This window comes from Lotus japonicus, chromosome 3 (genome assembly GCF_012489685.1).
Source record: "Lotus japonicus ecotype B-129 chromosome 3, LjGifu_v1.2".
Taxonomy (NCBI): Eukaryota; Viridiplantae; Streptophyta; class Magnoliopsida; order Fabales; family Fabaceae; genus Lotus; species Lotus japonicus.
In genome coordinates, this window is record NC_080043.1 from 17089248 (window position 1) to 17110434 (window position 21187).

The 21187-nt window shown below is 37.0% G+C and overlaps 1 protein-coding gene across 1 annotated transcript; it reads left to right on the forward strand.

Moving 5' to 3' along the window:
- Positions 1–15579: 15579 nt before the first annotated feature.
- Positions 15580–20434, forward strand: LOC130748546 (DEAD-box ATP-dependent RNA helicase 36). The gene is made up of 6 exons (XM_057601770.1): positions 15580–16269; positions 17281–17603; positions 17935–18138; positions 18217–18298; positions 19612–19710; positions 19877–20434. Exons 1-6 carry the CDS (start codon positions 15652–15654, stop codon positions 20072–20074), a joined length of 1524 nt encoding a protein of 507 aa, XP_057457753.1. The 5' UTR covers positions 15580–15651; the 3' UTR covers positions 20075–20434.
- Positions 20435–21187: the final 753 nt, after the last annotated feature.

Consider the following 21187-nt stretch of genomic DNA (forward strand, 5'->3'; position numbering starts at 1 on the left):
TGGTGGTTTTTGGTTGCACAAATGGCATAAATTTGGGCCTTTGGAAGTCAGATTTTTTATCTTTATCTTTGTGAGCTGTCAATGCTTTGTAGAGGGATGTTTTTCCAGTGTTTTTGAGAAGTAGAGCTTGGGTGTTGTCTCTTGTTTGAGCACTCTTTTTCCTCCTTTAGGGTTTTTCCCACAGGATTTTTCCTTGGGAGGTTTTAATGAGGCTCTTTCATGAGAAACTTAAACACCACAATAGGATGATGCTGGACAAGGCTTTTTGATATCCTCTTTCAATTCTACATGAGAGGAATGTTCTCATGACTTTTACTTTCCATTGAAAAAATTCATTTTGCTCTCAAAAAAAAATTTGGAATATAAAATTTACTGGTCAAAGAGATGACATGACATCATATCATCTTACTATTGGTCATTATATGGGGGGCATGACTGCTGTTTAAAACACAAACAACATTTTTAAGTTTGCCTCAATATTAACCACGTAAAATTATATATCAGCAAAGGCTACAACTGATATGGAATGTGTTGATTTACCCTTTTAAATTCTAAAATTAATAAGAGATCGAAAGTGAAAGGAAGAGAACTATAATCAAATTTTACAACATCTTGGTGAGCTTACCTTCTTGAAAGTGAATTTGTTGCATTATGGTTTTCACCTCCAACCTTAATTCATTGTTCCTAGCAATATGTCTTTGCATATTTGTCTGTCCACAAGAGACAAGAATACATTCATTATAATCCTGACAATTAGAAATATGCCACTAAGGAAAAACAATGTTAAAAGGGGTTGTTTAAATAACCCATGATAAAAATTGGGTGAAATAACCCAAAATTTAGGTGTTCCAATAACATTGTAACATGTGTCTTTATGAATTACAACTCATCTTATTATTCTTTTTATTTTATATTTTCATAATAGTGATTTTATCAAATAATCTATTTGCATAATAAACCAATTAATTAACATAGTTAAAATAGAGCCCCTTTTCCCAAAAAATAAAATAAAATTAGAACCCAGTCTTCTACGGCTTCTGGGCAAGGGAAAGAAGAAGATCCAAAACCAAACTGATGTAAACCTTAAAATTTATCTTTTTCTTTTCCATCATTGAAAGAAATTAAACCTTCCAGAACCAATTCTTGGTGAAACATCAAGCCATTTTACTCATTTTGAAGCAGAAACAAGGGAAGAAGAAGAAACAGAGTCACCGAAATTCAGACCCTTCAAGGAGCACACAAGCTCCTAATTGGTTGTCGTCAGAGCCCGGCGAGGCTGGAGGTACTTCTAGAGAGGCTCTCGAAACATGCCCAGAAACCGTGGAACACTAAGAAACAGTGAAACACCAAATTAGAATTTAGGGTTCTTAATTTTTTTTTGGAAAAAGGGTTTCTATTGTAATAATTCTAATTAATTGTTTCATTTTGCAAATAGACTATTTAATAAAATGAATGCTCATAAAATAAAAATAATGAAATTAATTTGAATTAATAAAGACACATGTTATAATGTTATTGGGACATCTAAGATTGGGTTACTTAACCCAATTTTTACTATGAGTTATTTAGACAACCCCATGTTAAAAACATGTAAACACTAGTCAAAAGTGAATGCAACATAAGACCATCCACAATGGATGGTTGAATCCTTTGTTGAAATGTGTTTGATTGTGTTTAATAGGTTTAGTGGTTTGTTGAAATTGGTTGAAAGGGGAGAGAGAGGGTGATTTTGTTGAAAAAATTAAACATGTTGAAACAGCCTGCGGTGTGCCACGTGGCGCAAGGCCAGTGGCCACCGCAGGCGCGTGGCCTGCACGCCCAGACAAGGCGCGTGCAGGGGAGAGAGAGAAAAATTTTCAGGCCCTGCCACGTGGCTGCTTCTGGTTGGTCCGTCCGGATTTCGTTTTTCCTTATCTTTTGAACTCAATTATTTCATAAAAAAAAATTTTCTGAAAAAAAAATTATACCAAAATTCATGATTTTTTTTCTCTATAAATAGAGACTTGGTTCGTTTGATTTGGACACAGAAAAAAAAAACCAAGTTTTTTCACTCTCTTATTATCTCTCTCACCATCTTATTTATCTATCTATTAGCATTTGTATTGAAATGGATCCCAACAATCCCCATTTCAACACCCAGAATTCTTCAAACAACCCATTTTACAACCAAAACCACAACAACTATGAAGATCCAAATCAAATTTCTTACCAACATCCTCAAAATCCCACCAATTATCAAGTCCCACATCAATTGTTCAACCAACGTCCTCAAAATCCAAACTATTATCAAGTCCCCCATCAATTCTCCAACCAACGTCCTCGAAATCCAAACTATTATCCAGATCCGAATCAATATTCGTACCAACCTCCTCAAAACATACAAAATTTTAACCAGTCATCAATTGTTCCAAACTCTCATCCATCTTATGGATCTGTGAGATATTCATCTCAAACACCTCAGTCTAGTGGTTATATGCCAGTGGTTCCTGAAAATGTTCCGAGTGTTGATGTAGCGGAATTTCCGAAATTTTCAACACAAGTCAATCTTGGTGGCGGGTCAGCTGATAATGAAGTCAATGAAATCACTCCTAAGAGCAAAAAAGCTCATTTACCCGCATGGAACACTGCACAAAATCTAGTGCTAATTAGTGGGTGGATTAATTGCGGAACAAACAGTGTTGTCGGAAGAAACCAGAAAGGAGAAACATTTTGGAGAGATATTGCTGAGTATTGTAATGAGCATTGCTCATTCGATCCTCCGCGCGATTGGGTTGCCTGCCGAAACCGTTGGAATTATATGAACACAAGACTGGGTAAATGGATTGGCGCTTATGATAGCGCTAAGCGTGAGCATCGAAGCGGTTGGTCGGAGGATGATGTTATCGCAAGAGCGCAGGAATTATACGCAAGTGGGAAGATTGGTCAATTTACTTTGATGGAAGAATGGCGCGTTCTCCGTGATCAACCACGTTTTTGTAGTCAGGTAGGAGGAAATAGTGGCTCGAGAAGTAGTGGATCTAAGAGATCACACGACAGTGATGCAAGTGGCTCAAACTCTATAGGATCAATTCCTCGTCCAATGGGTAGGGAGGCAGCTAAAAAAAAGAGTAAAAAGAAAATTAGAGAAGATGCTGACGAGGTGGTGGACAAAGAGTGGGATTCTTATATCCATTTCAAGGAGAAAGAGCTTGAAAAATTGGAAAAGATAGCATCGGTGCAAGCAGAGACTAACGAATTGATGAAAGAGAAGACTAATGCGATGAAAGAGAAGACTAATGCTAAGAAAGTTAGTATGTATCTAAAGCTAACTTCGGAAGAGCATCTCAGTGACCGTAAGAAAGAGTTGTTAGAGCAGTTGTCCAAAGAGCTATTTGGAAATTAATTTCAAGCGAGTCTTTGTCTGTAATCGGTCAAACTTGTCAGTGGTGTGAAGTCTGTAGTGTTTGCTTTAATGTTTGCTTTAATAATTTTCAAGTGGTGACAGCTATGTAATGTTTGCTTTAATGTATGGGTAACTGTGTTTGAATATGTACCATTCAATTCAAATCTTGTCATTTTCCGATAACTTATTTCAAATCCACCAGTGGTGTCAAGTCTGTAGTGTCTGCTTTAATAATTTGCCCGTGGTGTTAGGTCAGTAGTGTTTGGCTTTTATGATTCTCGGGTAACTGTGTTTGAATATGTGCCACTCAATTCGAATCTTGTCCTTTTCCGATAATTAACTCTGGTTGATAACTTATTTCAAATCCACCAGTGGTGTCAAGTCTGTAGTGTTTGCTTTAATAATTTGCCCGTGGTGTTAGGTCAGTAGTGTTTGGCTTTTATGATTCTCGGGTAACTGTGTTTGAATATGTGCCACTCAATTCGAATCTTGTCCTTTTCCGATAATTAACTCTGGTTGATAACTTATTTCAAATCCACCAGTGGTGTCAAGTCTGTAGTGTTTGCTTTAATAATTTGCCCGTGGTGTTAGGTCAGTAGTGTTTGCCTTTTATGATTCTCGGGTAACTGTGTTTGAATATGTGCCACTCAATTCGAATCTTGTCCTTTTCCGATAATTAACTCTGGTTGATAACTTATTTCAAATCCGGCACTCAACCACCATTCAATGTACCTACTTATATGGACTCATAGCTCCATTGATGTACCAATATCCCAAATCTCTTCCAATCTACTTCAAATTTCACAAAAAATGGATCCATCTGAGTGTCCTTTTGATCTTGCAGCATACATTCAAAATAGTCAAATTGAAGAAGCTTATGTACTCAACCGATTTAGAGAGCGTCGAAGAAAAATTCGAGAAGATGCTGCACCTCGTAGTAGAAAATATCTCGGTAGAGATCATACAGCGGCAAACCAGATGCTAATTGGCGACTACTTTGCCAATGAGCCTACATATGACGATGCAATGTTTCGTCGTCGGTACCGGATGCAAAAGCATCTTTTCCTTCGAATCGTTGATGGCCTTTCAAGTAGTGATAACTACTTCACCCAACGCGTTGATGCAGCCAATAAACAAGGTATATCACCCTTAGCAAAATGTACCACAACAATGCGAATGTTAGCATATGGTGTGGCAGCAGATGCGGTCGATGAGTACATCAAAATTGGAGGTACTACAGCATTGGAGTGTTTACGTAGATTCTGTAAAGGAATCATACGATTGTATGAGCAACAGTACCTGAGAGCACCAACCCAAGAAGACCTGCAAAGGATATTACATGCTAATGACATGCGGGGGTTCCCAGGCATGATCGGGAGTATTAACTGCATGCACTGGGAGTGGAAAAATTGTCCTAGAGCATGGGAAGGTCAATTTACTAGAGGGGATAAGGGAACCACAACAGTTATTCTTGAAGCAGTTGCAACTTATGACCTATGGATCTGGCATGCCTTTTTTGGATGTCCTGGAACGTTGAACGACATAAACGTTCTAGATCGGTCACCAGTGTTTGATGACGTGGAACAGGGAAAGACTCCAGCTGTGAATTTCGTTGTGAATCAACGTCCCTATAATATGGCATACTATCTAGCCGATGGTATCTATCCTTCTTATCCAACTTTCGTCAAAACGATTAGACTTCCTCAAAGTGAACCCGATAAGTTATTTGCAAAAGTTCATGAGGGATGTCGGAAGGACATCGAACGTGCATTTGGAGTTCTTCAAGCTCGTTTTAAAATCATCCGTGAACCAGCTCGCTTGTGGGACATAGATGACTTGAGTATCATTATGAGGTCATGCATCATATTACATAATATGATTGTCGAGGATGAACGAGATACATATGCTCAACGTTGGACCGATTTTGAGCAATCTGGGGAAGGTGGATCTAGTACACAGCAACCATACTCGACCGAGGTTTTACCCGCTTTTGCAAATCATGTGCGTGCTAGATCCGAGTTGCGTGATTCAAATGTTCATCATGAACTGCAAGCAGATCTAGTGAAGCACATCTGGGCAAAGTTTGGAATGTCTCAGGATTGAAGATGATTTGTATCGTACTATTTACGTTATTTGTGTGTTGTGTGCTTAGTTTTTCCTTGTCTTGCATTTTAAGATATTGTGTGCTTAGTTTGTTGTCTTGCATTTTATTTTAAGAAAATAAAATAAATTCTTGTATGCTTAGTTTGTTGTCTTGCGTTTTAAGTTAAGAAAAAAAAAATTATAGTCTATATTTTAAAAAAAAAGTCTATATTTAAAATAATAAAATCGTTAAGTGTTTATTGTTTTAATTTAATTTAAATCGATAATTGTAATTTTATGTAATTATAAAAACAAAAATATAAAATTAAATAAAAATGTGAAATAAAAAAGTGGTGGGGTAGGGTGAGTGGTGAGTGGTGGGGTAGGGTGTTGAGAGTTAAACAAAACCATTGGAGTGGGTAATTGTTGAAAGTTTGTTGAATTGGAGAGAGAAGATGATGTGGAGTGTTGGGAAGAGAAAAAGTGGGGTAGAAAAAGGTTAAACAAAATATTTTTTGTTTAACCATTGTGGATGGTCTAAGACATAGAAACATTGGCGGAACCACGTTGGGGCGGCTCCCAAGGTTCAATAAAGTTTTCTATATATATTTAACGCTGCAAAGAAAGATTGTTACTTGCATTAGCCCAGTGGATTGATCACTTGTTTTTACCGGCCTTTCAAGGGTTTGATCCCATCCCAGCAGTTTTTTTAGTAATATTTAACAAGGTTTTTTAGATATATTTTCATGTATTATTTTATCTATTATTTTTTAAAATTTGTTCAAGGCTTAATGTATATTATTTTACTTATTACTTAGTAACTTTTATACTATAATTAGTGCAAGAATTAAAGCAATCATATCTTTTTTCATTGCATAGAAACATGAGTGTTGGAAATATAATAGTCCTAGGATATTTTTTTTGTTCTAATAGTCTTAGAGCATAAAATTAATATATAAATTTCTCTAAAAAAAACTAATAATCAAGAGTAAAAGATTCATTTATTTTTTCCAATAGAATCACTTTTGAGTGTGATAAAAAAAAAACTATTTATCAAAAAAATAAAAATAAAAAAAAGCTAATGTAAAAAATAACCCGAGATTAAAAACACTGAAAAAAAAAATTGAAATAAATAAATTTCTAACAATATTAATACAACTTATAATACATTTTCAATGAGTATATATATATTAGTTTAATTATTTTTTGTGTGTATATTTGTGTTTATTACTAATTAAAAAATTTAATTTATTTTTAACTTTCTAGGCCCCTCATGCTATTTTTTCTGGTTCCGCCACTGCATAGAAAGGTCTAAGACAGAAGATGAAGAAAATGAGTTAAGACATACTTGTTCAATAGTTAATTGTGTGGACAAGAATGCAGCTTCTTTTTGTAATGTTTGGACCCTCTGTTCGAGTTCGAAAATGTGACGAGCCCTTCTTTCCTTTGCCCTTGCATCAGCCTTTCTATTTTTTTGCATTCTATCATACACAATTGCAGTACTAGCCATGGTGAGATTTTTTTTTTCTTTTCATTAAAACAATCATAAAAAGCTATTTTAAAAATAAGAATGTGATACAAGAAATACACCCTCCAATGATGAATGATTTGTGAAAATTGATATGATGAGTGAATGATAATTTTTAGTTCAACATTATTCTTAATTTTCCCCAAAACTAACATATGTTAGCTAAAGTGGTTTAAGAGAAAATATACATAGTTCAAGTAACTTATGTATATTTTCGACTAGAATATGTTAATACAAGAATCATTCAAAAATAATTCTTTCTACTAATCAAGTGGTATTGTATTCTTTTCAAACTTCCATAAACTTGTTAGTGAAGAATTTTGTCACTATGAATAGTCTATCACACATTTAGTTTTCATAATGAATTAAAAATAAATCTTGTTTAAGAAGTTCTAACTTCAATCTTACTTTTATGATATAGTACTTTCCAGTTTCCCTCAAGCCACAATCTCTACCACAAGAAGACATTTACAAAAAATAAAATGCTAATGTTGCAAAAGAATATGAATGATACCTTTTAACATGCTTGGGATCAACCACAGAGTGCACTGCAAGCTCAGTAGCTGACATTGATTTTTTAGTATCAGTCATAGGCATGTCATTCAAAGCAGAGGTCGACATCTCTGATTTGATGGATTTATCCAGAGACGGGCTGTGTTGGTGGTTAAATATGAACCCTTCATTAGTTGTACAGTTTGAGCTGGTAGCTTGATCCGATCGTGGTGTGTATGGAGAAGATGACAAGCACAACAATGGTGATTTTAATTTCAAATTCAAGTTTGTTGTTGCATTGGGATTAAGGGCAGAGGTAGAGCGAGTTGATGAAGGGAAGGATTGAACATCATCCATTATGAACCAATCACTTTAACCAATTGAGTACTGTTTAAAAATAAGATAAATATAATTAAGAATTGAAATGTCTTACAATGTTAAGATAGTGTGTATAATCATTGTCCAGAACATATGAGAATCAAAAAGGTAAAAAAAATTCATCCAAAACTTTGGCTTTTAACATGAAGATCTGAAATGGTTACCCAGTGAACGGAGACAGAATTGAAACTATCTGATATATTTTTAATAATTGGTCACTTCTCAAGTATGAGAAATTGGTACAATCAGGTATATAAAATTGAGAAAAGAAGAAGAAACGAGATAGATGAGACAGAGAGAATATTTAGAGAGAAGAATCACATAAGCCACCTATTTCTTACCCTTACCCTTCAATTCTCTTCCCTTTTAATATTCCCCTCACACATAGTCCCTAAACCTTCTGTTAGCTATCTTTTTCCTATTTCCTCTCCTCAATCCCACGTGCTTTTGATTTGTTGTAACCAACTCTGGTATCTCTCTCTTTGTTGTTAAATCAGCCATATCATGTGCATTGCCAGGTGGCACGCCTATTACATTGCCGTCCCCTTTAAAATGAACCTTGTCCGCAAGGTTAAAATGTGGGTAACTAGCTTGTAATTCAGCAGCAACTTCCCATGTTGCCTCCGCAGGACTGCACCCTTCCCATTGAATCAAGACTTGAGGAACTAAAGTAGAACCTTGGACAATTGTTCTACTGTCAAGCACAGCAGTTGGCCACAAAATTTGTCCTAACTCAGATGTGTGGAGAGGAAGTGGAATGTATGCCTCTGCAGCAGCTCCACGAAATGGTTTGAGTTGGGATACATGAAACACCGGGTGTATTTTAGCGTGATCAGGTAGCTGCAACTTATATGCCACAGCCCCAATTCTGCGCAGCACAGTGAAAGGACCAAAATAGCGCAAGGATAATTTATTGTTCTTCCTGAGAGCTGCTGAGTGTTGTCTATATGGCTGTAGTTTAACCAACACCGCATCCCCAACCTCAAATTGTCGGTCCTGTCTCTTTTTGTCGGCCTGAATTTTCATAACAGTTTGGGCCTTAAGTAAATTGCTTTTCAATGTCGTTAGTAGCAGTTCTCTGTTTCCTAGTAATTCCTGTATGTTTGGAGGATCCTGAGAGTTGACAGAGTAGCGCAATAAAGCTGGGGGTTCCCGACCATACAATGCCTGAAAAGGAGTCATGCCCAAACTAGTGTGAAAGGAGGTATTATACCAGAATTCTGCCCAAACCAGCAACTTCGCCCAGGTCTTTGGATTATCAAATGTAAAACAACGCAAGTACATTTCCAAGCATTTGTTAAGAGCCTCAGATTGTCCATCCGTTTGAGGATGATACGCAGAACTCATTGCCAATGTCGTACCTTGTAACTTGAAAAGGTGTTTCCAGAAATCACTTGTGAAAACCTTATCTCTATTTGAAACAATTGACTTTGGAACCCCATGCAACTTAACTATATGCAACATAAAAGCTTCAGCCACACTTTTACTCGAATAATCAGATTTCATGGCAATAAAATGACTATATTTAGTCAATCGATCAATCACTACCATGATAACAGTGAAACCATGAGAGTTAGGTAACCCAGTTATAAAGTCCATAGCAACATCATCCCATACCTGAGCAGGAATTGGCAGTGGTTGTAAGAACCCAGCAGGTAAAGTATGTTCAGTTTTTGCCTGTTGACAGATGGTGCAAGTGGTGACGAATTTCCTGACATCATCACGGAGATTAGGCCAAAAAAATTGGGCAGAAATGCGAGCCACTGTACGCGCAATGCCGGAGTGACCACCAAGTGGGGAACTATGATATTCCCCTAGCACTTGTTGAATAAGCGGACTCTTGGAAGGTAACACCAATCGTCCTTTCCAATATAAGAGACCCCCTTTGATAGTGTATGGAGACCCCATTCGAGGCGCATTGAGGCACTCTGAGATGATGGATTGGAGATGTTCATCTTGCAAAAGTTCGTGTTTCAAGTCATCTATCAAGTGAAATTGTGGTTCAGACCAAGCCATAAGGAACACTCGGGATAATGCATCAGCAGCAATATTATCTTTACCAGGCTTGTACTCAATCTGAAAATCATACCCAACGAACTTATGCAACCAAGCTTGCTGCTCCGGAGTTTGGAGTGATTGATCCAAAAGATTCCTCAAACTCTTTTGATCAGTTCGGATGATAAATTTGTGTCCTAACAAATAATGTCGGAATTTTGCCAATGCTGATGTGATAGCAAGAAACTCTCTGGTGTATGCAGATTGCTTTTGCATCCGGGGAGCCAATTTCTTGGAGAAATACGCAATGGGGTGGCCATTTTGACTTAACACTGCCCCAATGCCAATCCCAGAAGCATCGGTTTCAAGAACAAAAGGTTGAGTAAAATTCGGTAAGGCCAATACAGGGGCGGAAGTAATTACCTGTTTCAGTTTCATGAAAGCTTGGTCAGCAGCTGTCGTCCAACAAAATGAGTCTTTCTTCAACAGATCAGTTAAGGGACCTGCAATCATGGCATATGATTTAATAAATCGACGGTAATAACCAGTTAAACCAAGAAAGCCCCGTAATTGTTTGACTGACATAGGTTGTGGCCACTCTAACACAGCTTGAATTTTGCCAGTTTCCATGGCCACGCCATTACCCGAAACTGTATGCCCCAGGTATTCCACCTCAAGTAATCCAAAAGAACACTTTGAAAGTTTAGCAAATAAGACATGTTGTTGTAGTGTTTGCAAAACTGACTCCAAATGGCACAAGTGAGCAGTCCAAGAAGGGCTATAAACAAGAATGTCGTCGAAGAAGACAAGCACAAATTTTCGTAACTCCTTCCCAAAAATTGTGTTCATCAAACATTGAAAAGTGGCTGGTGCATTAGTGAGGCCGAATGGCATAACAAGCCACTCGTAATGACCATGATGCGTCCGAAAAGCGGTCTTATAGCGATCTTCCTGCTGGACTAAAATTTGATGGTAACCGGATCGAAGATCAAGTTTAGAGAAATATTTAGCACCATATAATTCATCCAATAACTCATCCACTGTTGGCATAGGAAAGCTGTCCTTAATAGTGATGGCATTTAAAGCACGATAGTCAGTACAAAACCTCCATTGACCATCTTTCTTTTTAACCAATACAACAGGAGAAGAAAAAGGGCTAGTGCTAGGTTGAATAATACCTTGATCCAACATGTCTTGGACCATCTTGTCGATTTGCTCTTTCTGACTATGAGGATACCTATATGGCCGCACTTTGACAGGCTTGGCATCAGGAAGCAAAGGAATAGCATGATTCTGGTCACGATCAGGAGGTAGACCCGTCGGGGTTTGGAAGACCACACGATATGTATGCAACAACTGTGCTATCGCTGGATCAATATCCACAGATAATGAAGGGAGAATATCAACATCTGTAGGCAGTATGTGGACAGCAAAACTCTCGGAAATTGCACTAGTTTCCTGTAAGCGTTTGAGTTGGTGAAAGTGGGCATGAGTAGGAGGATTGGAAGCCTCTCCCTGCAAGGTAACAAATTTTCCCTGGTGAAAAAAACGGAGAAACAAAGCGGCATAATCAGCCACATGAGGTCCTAACGTTGCGAGCCACGAGGCCCCCAAAATCAAGTCAGCTCCGGAAACTGGCAGTACATATATCGGAACAAGCAAGTCTTGTCCCTGAATGGAAACCTTCAAGTTGCTAATCCAGCCTTATGTTTCCATGTGTTGGCCATTGCCCACCAAAACCTTGAAACTAGGCTTGGGCTCAATAGGCAACTTAAGAAACTTTGCAATTCTGGGTTGCAGAAAACTGTCAGAGCTTCCGCCATCCACTAAAATTTGTACTGAGATATTACCAATTTGGCCAGTAAATCGAATGGTGCCCACCCCAGTGGAGCCTCGCATTGCATTTAGTGAGAGGTGATGATCCCCGGGTGGTAATTCATCCGAAACATTAGATATATCAGGCTGGTTGGTCTCTTCGTCCAAATCATTATCATCAGAAAGTTGTAACAACATGAGGTACTTGTTAGGGCACTTGTGATTGAATGAGAATTTGTCATCACACCAATAACACAATCCTTTCTCCCTCCTAAGTTCCATTTCCGCTGGGGAAATATATTTAACTTTCCGATTAGGGTGGTTGTGGTGTAAAGGTTTAGTAGCAGGTGTTGGTAATAATGGTGGGAGGTTAGCTTTGGAATTAGTGTTAGGGACCTCAATTTTGGTTACAGTGGAAGTAGGTTTCTGGTATGGAAAGTTTGTGTGGGAGATTTTGGAGTGGGGAATGGAGAATTTTGGTTTGCTACTTGGTTGATACCGTTCTTCAAACAGCTTGGCTAATGCCACAGCTTTGGCCAAATGAGTGGGAGACATAGCTCGTACATCCCTGCAAATATCTTCATTAAGACCACTAAGAAAACAGTCCAACAATGCATCAGAGCTCAACCCATCGACACGGTTAGCTAATGCAGTGAATTCCAAATAATACTCACCCACAGTACCTGTTTGCATAAGCTTAAACAAAATAGATCGGGGACATTCATACACAGAAGGACCAAAATCGAGCTCAAGAGCAGCAGTAAAAGCATCCCATGTCTGAAAGGGATTTGCACGGTGAAGCATCTGGAACCATGGAATCACCTCTTGGTCAAGATGCACCGATGCAATTGTCAATCGATCATGATCAGGGGTGTCATAATAATTGAAAAATTGTTCTGCCCTAAAAATCCAGTCCCGCACATTCTTCCCATCAAAACGAGGAAAATCTAGCTTAACCGATCGCACCTGAAACGGAGGTTTCTGAGAGCTCGAACCAACATGTTGAGAACCTGGGGAATGCGTTTGGCGCTGCAACAAAGTGGCCAATGCTTCAGTGATCTGCTTGAACTTCGCATCAGTGGCCTCCTGCATCGTGTCGATTTTTGATTGCAGATCGGTGTAATTTTTCTCAACCAAATCAGCATTCCTTTTGACCTCAGCTTGAAGCTCCTTGAGGCGTGTGTTCTCTGCCATGTTGTGATGAAAGCACCAATGAAATGGTTACCCAGTGAACGGAGACAGAATTGAAACTATCTGATATATTTTTAATAATTGGTCACTTCTCAAGTATGAGAAATTGGTACAATCAGGTATATAAAATTGAGAAAAGAAGAAGAAACGAGATAGATGAGACAGAGAGAATATTCAGAGAGAAGAATCACATAAGCCACCTATTTCTTACCCTTACCCTTCAATTCTCTTCCCTTTTAATATTCCCCTCACACATAGTCCCTAAACCTTCTGTTAGCTATCTTTTTCCTATTTCCTCTCCTCAATCCCACGTGCTTTTGATTTGTTGTAACCAACTCTGGTATCTCTCTCTTTGTTGTTAAATCTGCCATATCATGTGCATTGCCAGGTGGCACGCCTATTACAAGATCACATCACATGTCATGCAGATCATTGAGTTCAAAAATAGAAAATAAACTGAAAATGGACTGCAATGATACATGAAAACGAATGTACAAAATATAATCGAGAAAATTCGCACCTTAGAGAGAAAGAGAGATCAACATCTATCAGAGAAAAGAGCACAAAGACGATCGATAAAGGTAGAGTTTTGACTTATAAGACTCACTCCACACCAAATATGGTCCTCCTTTCCTCTCCCCTTTTTATATTGCTTTCTCTTGAATTAAATATTGAATAATGTTTACTTAACATACTAATTCCACCTCTACCTTGGGAGATTAGATAGAAATGAAAGAGAAATGAAAAATATGATTTATGATGTGACATGAAATGCAGAGAGAAATAGAAAGAAAAATAGGTGGAAATGAGATGGAAGAGAAAGTGAGGTGTGTATGTATCATTACTCTTAAATATTATTATCGAGTAAGACACATATTAAAAAGGAACTTTACTATATGATTTTTTAAAATCATAAAATATTTTTTTATCCTTAATGTAATCTTTAAAATTATTAATTAATTTATTCCATAAAAAGTAATAATTTTTGAATTTTGTTTAAAGCAATTAATAATTTAATTTTTTTTAATACTTTATTAAAAATTATTAAATACAATGACTTTTACTTGACCGAAATATATTTTGAAACATAATACATCATCATTATATCTTTAAAATATTTCACTTAATCGTGTAACTAAACATGCTGTGTAAACTTGTTTGTAATTTTAAAAGTAATAAGTAAAATCATGTGATAAGCGCAAAACAAGTTATAATTGTATATACGTTATTTTCCAATTTATAAATTGACCGCTCACGCGGTTGTCATGGTAGTCCACGTAATCTTCATGCCCCAAGTCATCCTAATCTATATGGCATAACACCGGCATGGCTACCACGTATACAAGGAGTCAATGCTAGTCCACATGGAGGTCATGCATTAAGTTATCTAGTCCATTTGGCATGACACCTACATGGCCACCAGATGACTGTCACGACACGTAGAGCCACATAAATCCACATGGCAGGCACACATTTGTACATATTATTCCACATGGCATGATGATTGCATGGCTACCCACGTCAAGTCATGTATTGAGTCACGATAGTCCACATGGAGTGACACCTAGTTTGCCACATGATAATGCCTGTCCATGTGGAAGTTATGCATCAAATTGTGCGAGTTCATATAATATTCATGTATTGAGTCACATTAGTTAAGCAGGGAAATACTACCAAACATCCTGATGACGATAAGATATGGAGTTACACTAGTTCACATGATGTCGTGCACTAAGTTACACTAGTTTAGGTGGCACGTCATTAGCAATGTTATAATGGTGACATGAAGAAAGAGAGATGCATTGAACTGGAAATAAAAAAACAGACTTTTTAAAAACATATCAGGTACAGTCGAAGATTAGTTCCTAGTGAGTACAAAATGCATGATTCTGGGTCCTAAGCTTTTATCCACAGAGTTTGATAATTGTGGAAAAAAGTGCTTTGAATCAGGGTGATTTAGAGTTTACCATAAGGTTTAGTGAATACTTTTCAAAAGGAAGTAGTATGTTTTTTCTGTGTGATAGGTGTTGTTTTGAGTGTTTGATGATAGGTGTTCTTTTGAGTGTTTGATGTGAGACTGTAAAGTACAATTGATAATAGTGAAGAAAATCCTCAAATTAGAAATGAGGATTGAATGTAACCTTCAATGGGTGAAGGTGAGCTAAGATACATCATTGTGTAAATTTCCTCTAACTCTTACTCTTTAATTACTTTACGCATTACTACATCTTGATTTCATTGTGTTGATTTTCTTGAATAATTCTAGTTATTAATTTATGCTTCAGATACTTAATATTTTTGAGTTTGTAAATTTTAAATTGATTATATTCTTACAAACCTAATTCCCTCTATTAGTTTGCTATCTTAGTGTGTTCACATAATTAAATCTTTTTTTTTTTAAACCTGTTAAATCAATCTATGAAAAGTATGAAGTTATAAATTAATTTAAACATAGGGCATTGCTCTGGTACCCTCCTAAAATGAGAGGATTCAACACCTTACAGTTCACTATTGACACGATAAAAGACTTAAGTTGCAAATTTTAAAAATTTATAACAAATATAACCATGACCAATGAAAGTAAAGAAGAGTATGAAACCCTTCTATTTTGAAATGGTATTAAAGAAATTGTCTCAATTTAAATAGTTTACATAGTACAAAATAAAATTTTAATAAAACTAAATAGGAATTTCCATTATAATTGCGAATATGTCCTTGACCTTGTTCGATTTCTTGTGTGCATGTTTTTTCCCTTATTCGTGCGGCAAGCAAAACCAGAACTCACAGAATGGAGCAGCCACAACTCCTAGTGGGTGAAAACTTTCCGCTCTTCAAACCCTCCAAAATCCCCGCCGCAACCGCTTCCGCCGCCGCCAATGAAAACCCTAACTCCGCCACCACAAACAACAGCAACAAGCAAAACCTCGACTCCGCCCCTGACGAACCGGCCACCGACGACGCCGCCACGTTCGCCGATCTCGGACTTGCAGACTGGGCGGTGAAAACGTGCAAGGAGCTAGGGATGCGGGCGCCGCGGCGCGTGCAGCAGCAGTGCATCCCGAGGGTCCTGGAAGGCCGGCACGTGCTCGGCATCGACGAGACCGGGAGTGGCAAAACGGCGGCGTTCGCTCTACCGATCCTGCACCGGCTCTCCGAGCACCCGTTTGGCGTGTGCGCTCTGGTGGTGACGCCCACGCGCGAGCTTGCTTTCCAGCTCGCGGAACAGTTTCGCGCGTTCGGGTCCTCCCTCCGCCTCCGCATTGCCGTGGTGGTTGGTGGCATGGACATGCTCAAACAGACGAAGGAGCTTGTCGCGAGGCCTCACATTGTTATCGCCACCCCTGGGAGGATGAAGTTCTTGCTCCAGGATAATCCTGATATTCCTCCTGTTTTCTCTAGGACTAAGGTAATGATTTTGATGGATTTTGTGGTTTCAACTTTTAATAGTGTCTTGGCCTCTTTATTTATCTGCGAATGCGGTGGAATTTGATTTTGGTATGAATAGTAATTGACATTTTGGTTATTTGGTGATAGTTTTGAATGCAATGGAGAAACCTTATTGCTAGAAGCATGTGAAGGGAATTAAGAAAATGTGATTTGGATAGATGGTGATCGTATGGAAACGTTGTGTAGGTCGGTTCGACGAGTTTTTATCTGTTAGGGATTTAATTGGAAGAACGAGTTCTATTGGTGTTTAAAAATAGAGTTAGGACTATAACAAATTCAGAAAATTATATTACAGGTTTACAACATCCTGTATCATCGTTAGGACTGAAATGACATGTGCAACTTTGGCTGAAGTTTCTATAAGATGATTTGGTTAGTGCTGTTTATAGGTTCTCAGATGTTATCGCTCCCATCTCTCTTTAAAATTTTTCAAGTAGGTGGCTTAAAGGGTGAGTAGGAAGTTTAAATGAAGTCTTTAAGGGTTTGCTATACATTTTCAAATTTGAGCATCTATTGAGGTGAACTTCAAAAGAGATACTAGAGTATTGTCTTAGGTGATTTGGACATATGTAGAGAAGACGCATAAAAGCACCTGGAAGGGGGATTTTGACCAATTGGAGGGTGTGACTTCAATTGTTAAGAATTAAGAGACTTTGAGATAAATTGTTTATCTTTAAACTTAATACATGACAAGGCACTATGTTGTTATTTGATTTATGTGGCTGACTCCTCCTAGTGGGTAAAAGCTTGCCGGTTATTGTTCTTGCTCCACCAGCTATATTCAGCTTTATGGGTGTGTACTGTTGACCCCTTTTTCCTGGTCAAGGTTAACATAGATTTCTTGTTGTAAATGCTAAACCTTTTGATTATTTTTATATTGAAAGAAAAGAGAGGGAGTATTACTTATTGTATGCTTTAACTTTATGTCTTCATAATTCAATGATTTTATATTTGACCCATGCTTCTGCAGTTCCTTGTCTTAGATGAAGCAGATCGAGTCTTGGAAGTTGGTTTTCAAGAGGAATTGAAAATTCTCTTTCAGTGCTTACCAGAAAATCGACAAAACCTGTTCTTTTCTGCAACAACGACAAGTAATCTGCAAAAGTTGCGTGACCGTTTTCAAGATAAGATGTTTGTCTATGAGGCTTATGAAGGTTTTAAAACAGTTGAAACACTTAAGCAACAGGTTATATTCATCCCTAAAAAGGTGAAAGACGTATATTTGGTGCATATGTTGTCTAAAATGGAAGAAATGGGTATTCGATCTGCCATTGTATTTATCTCCACATGCAGGTATCTTTTTACATTACTATATTTGTATCTTTCATAACCAATTTTGGTTATCTATAATTATATATTCTGGTTTGTTATTCATCTTTCTTCTCTAAGGTCCATAACTCCTTTTCTTGGGGGTGCTATAAGAATAAGATCATGCTGTCACACATATGAGAACAGATTACTAGGATGTGATAAAATCAATGAGACTGAGACAAAGATCCTAAAAGGATAAGATCCCAAAAATTTGGTGACTCAATTACCTAAAATAACATAAATTGTCCTAACTGATTACGTGTTCTCTTGCTCAACATATTTTGTAGATGTTCTAACATTTCTAAAATTGCAGAGATTGTCATCGTTTAAGTTTAATGCTGGACGTGCTTGATCAAGAAGCTGCAGCTCTATATTCATTTAGATCACAGGCTCAGAGGATTGAAGCGCTTCATCAGTTTAAATCAGGACAAGTTTCTATACTATTAGCAACTGATGTTGCCAGTCGCGGTTTGGATATTCCTACAGTTGACCTAGTCATCAATTATGATGTTCCAAGGTTATTTTTCTTAACCAATTTCTGTAATTTTTAGTTTACTGTTAAAGAATTTGATGTTGGATTTTAATTCATCTGCAGGTTTCCACGAGATTATATTCATCGTGTTGGTCGTACCGCAAGAGCTGGCAGAGGAGGACTTGCATGGAGTCTTGTTACCGAGGTGAACAATTACAGATCTCTCTCTGTTTTTGTATGAGTTTTCATGCATCATATATGAAAGATTTTTTTGGTAATATATTGATTTTTTTTCTTGTTATTCGACTGACCACTACAGTATACATCTGTACCACTGCGAATCTGGAATATTACTTCACTGTCCACCTTAGATGATGGATCCCAAACAATCTCCTTTTGTTTAATTAGCTTTTTTCTTTTATTTACTTTCTTCCTTTTTCTTGGTGCATATGCACATGTGTTTTGGAGAGGGCAGTGGTGGATCTATAAATTTCTGGTAGTGGTTTAAACAAACATAACAAGTAAATTTTCAACTGTATGGATAATAAAGATGAAATTTTCCACCATCCCATGAGAAACCAGAGAGCATTTGGCTTGATTGAAAAAGAGGAACAACACCAATCCCATCTTACTCTTCCAAAACGGGCTGAAGGTATAAGAAAATGTTTCATTTTTCCCACATACATTCACATCACCAACCAAAATATGATTGAGAGTGTAGGGGGAGTTCTGGATGTAGGAAGGAACTGTGAGGAGAGAAAGAAGGAACTTCTCTGAGGTATTAAGTCCCGTTAGCCCATGGCTTTTAATTTGGAACTTCGATTTTGACTTGCTTTTTTATTCTTTCTTTTGTCCAACCTTTCTAATGTACTGCTAGGTCTGAGACTTCTGTTTTGGTCTCCACATGTTTTTAGTTACAAAACCTTGAGATTATGACCTTCTAATGCAGTCCATCTTCTACCGGTCTTGTCAAATGCAATATTGTTACCATCCTTTCTAAAATAGGTTCTACTCGAATTTTTATTTAATGGATTAATTACTAATCTTCTCATATCTTGTGTGACCAATTATCTATTTAATATTCTCATCTCTGCAAAATTGAGTTTATTTCTTTTTTATCACATTTATTTTTGTGGGGTACAATTTTCAATTAAACTTGAGCAGTGTTTTATTTATCATAAATAGCACTGAAATAAAATAGAATATCAAGAGTTAATATTGGATCTTAAGGTCCAAGTTACTCATAAAAGTGCTGTTCATAACACGTCTTTCTGCTATAGAATTACATATAGTTTAGTTAGTATTTATCAATTAGGAATTATTAACACTGTTGCAAGTCCTAACCTAAAGGCACCCTTGTATATTCATGTTGTCTTGCTATTCGCAGAGGTAGTGTCTTGGGTTATTTCTTTTATGATGAGGGTATTTCATATATTAAATGTGATCATTTTGAAGATTCAGATATTTGTATTGCATTCATTTCCTTATTAAATCACCATTCAAATTTGGCTTTTGCAGAGTGATGTTGATCTCGTTCGTGAGATAGAGACTCTTCTTGGAAGGCAACTTGAAATGCTTGAATACAAAGAAAATGAGGTGCTTCCTCTCATCAAAAAGGTATGTTTTTGTGGGTTTTCCTACTTTTCGGTCAAGTGATTTAATTTGATTTGTGTGTCTTCACTCTTCAGGAATCATGATTGTGGTTTTTTTGCTTTTTCTTTAATTATGAGTTATGTAAAGCTTATTTAATAAATTTCCAATCTATTTTTACACTTTGATGCAGGTTTTCAGTGCTAAGAATGCGGCAGGAATGAGGATGGTGGATGATGGCTTTGAGGAGAAAGCTGTAGAACGGAAAAAACAGAAACGGAAAATGCTAGCAGAGAAAGGGTTGTTAAAGAGCAGAAGTAAAAAGAGAAAAGGAATAAAGAATTTGCAGAGAAAGGGAAAAAACAGAAAAAAGATGAAGTGGAAGCATTAGCTGATACAGCGTCACTGAAAAAAAAGAGTAAGAAGAAAGTAAATTAGCATATCTGAGGAATCACTTCTTAGAGAACGGAAAGGATAATCGAAGAATACAGCTTTAAGAGGCAAAAGTCGATGCTGTATGAGGAGAGATACCATTATAAAGCGTAGGAGCTGTAGCATAGTGTTTTTGGGAAGTTATAACTATTGCACACGGATTAAGATCCTCTCAATTGTAGATTCTCTTAAGTTTTCTTAAGTTGAAATTTTGTGTTGATCTCTCTTTTCATATGTATTAAATAGGTGAATTCTTTGAATATTTATGAAGAAAAAAATAGACTCAATGTTTTTGATATTAACAATTCACTTTAGAGTATCCTAATCGGCTTGCACACAATCTGGAGATGCTTACATTTGTTGTGGGAATTTTTGGGCATTAATCAAATGGAAACAAGTGGCTCGGATATTGTCATTGGAAATTCTTGGCATTGTTTTATGCTTAGAATAATTATCTTATTTTGATCGTATTTTTATACTGTACTACCTCCGTTTTTTTATAAAATATGATATTTGGTCCTTACTACAGTATAAGATTTTTTGTAAACTATTCCTTTAGAATTTGAGCAGAGATTCTTTGTTCAATTGTGGTAGTGCATGGTGGTACTGGTATGGATGACTTAGAGCACGGTGGTGCAATGGGAATCTACAATGGGAGAAGTATTTGCAAAATGCATTCTGATGCTAAAGTGAACAAAGTATTAGGCAGAAAATACTCTTTCTAAGGCTAAACAAACAATATAGAAGCAATTACAAGTGATGCTTAATTTATAGTATGACTAAACATGTATATATAGTGGTTAGAATTTTTACCATTTGCCTAATACGAAAATCTGTGTGAACCTGATCTTGTGAGCTTAAAAATGCTGCCTTAGTTTTCTTGAAGTCACAATCAAAGCAAAAGATGCTTTCTCATGCTTTTGATAGCTGAGCTCCAAGCCTTGTAGCACTTAACTCACAAAGTAAACTGGCCCCTATCCTTCATGAATTTCTCTAACTAGCAAGACATTGTTCGCGTCTTCGTTGAATGCTAGATAAACCATTAAGACGTCTAATAAATCTGGCCTAGAAA

Bases quoted from the DNA above. Each gene is read 5' to 3' on its own strand.
- LOC130748546 (XM_057601770.1), top strand. From the start codon at position 15,652: ATGGAGCAGCCACAACTCCTAGTGGGTGAAAACTTTCCGCTCTTCAAA. The intron at 16,270-17,280 runs GTAATGATTTTG...ATGCTTCTGCAG, and splicing joins CTGTTTTCTCTAGGACTAAG to TTCCTTGTCTTAGATGAAGC. The intron at 17,604-17,934 runs GTATCTTTTTAC...CTAAAATTGCAG, and splicing joins GTATTTATCTCCACATGCAG to AGATTGTCATCGTTTAAGTT.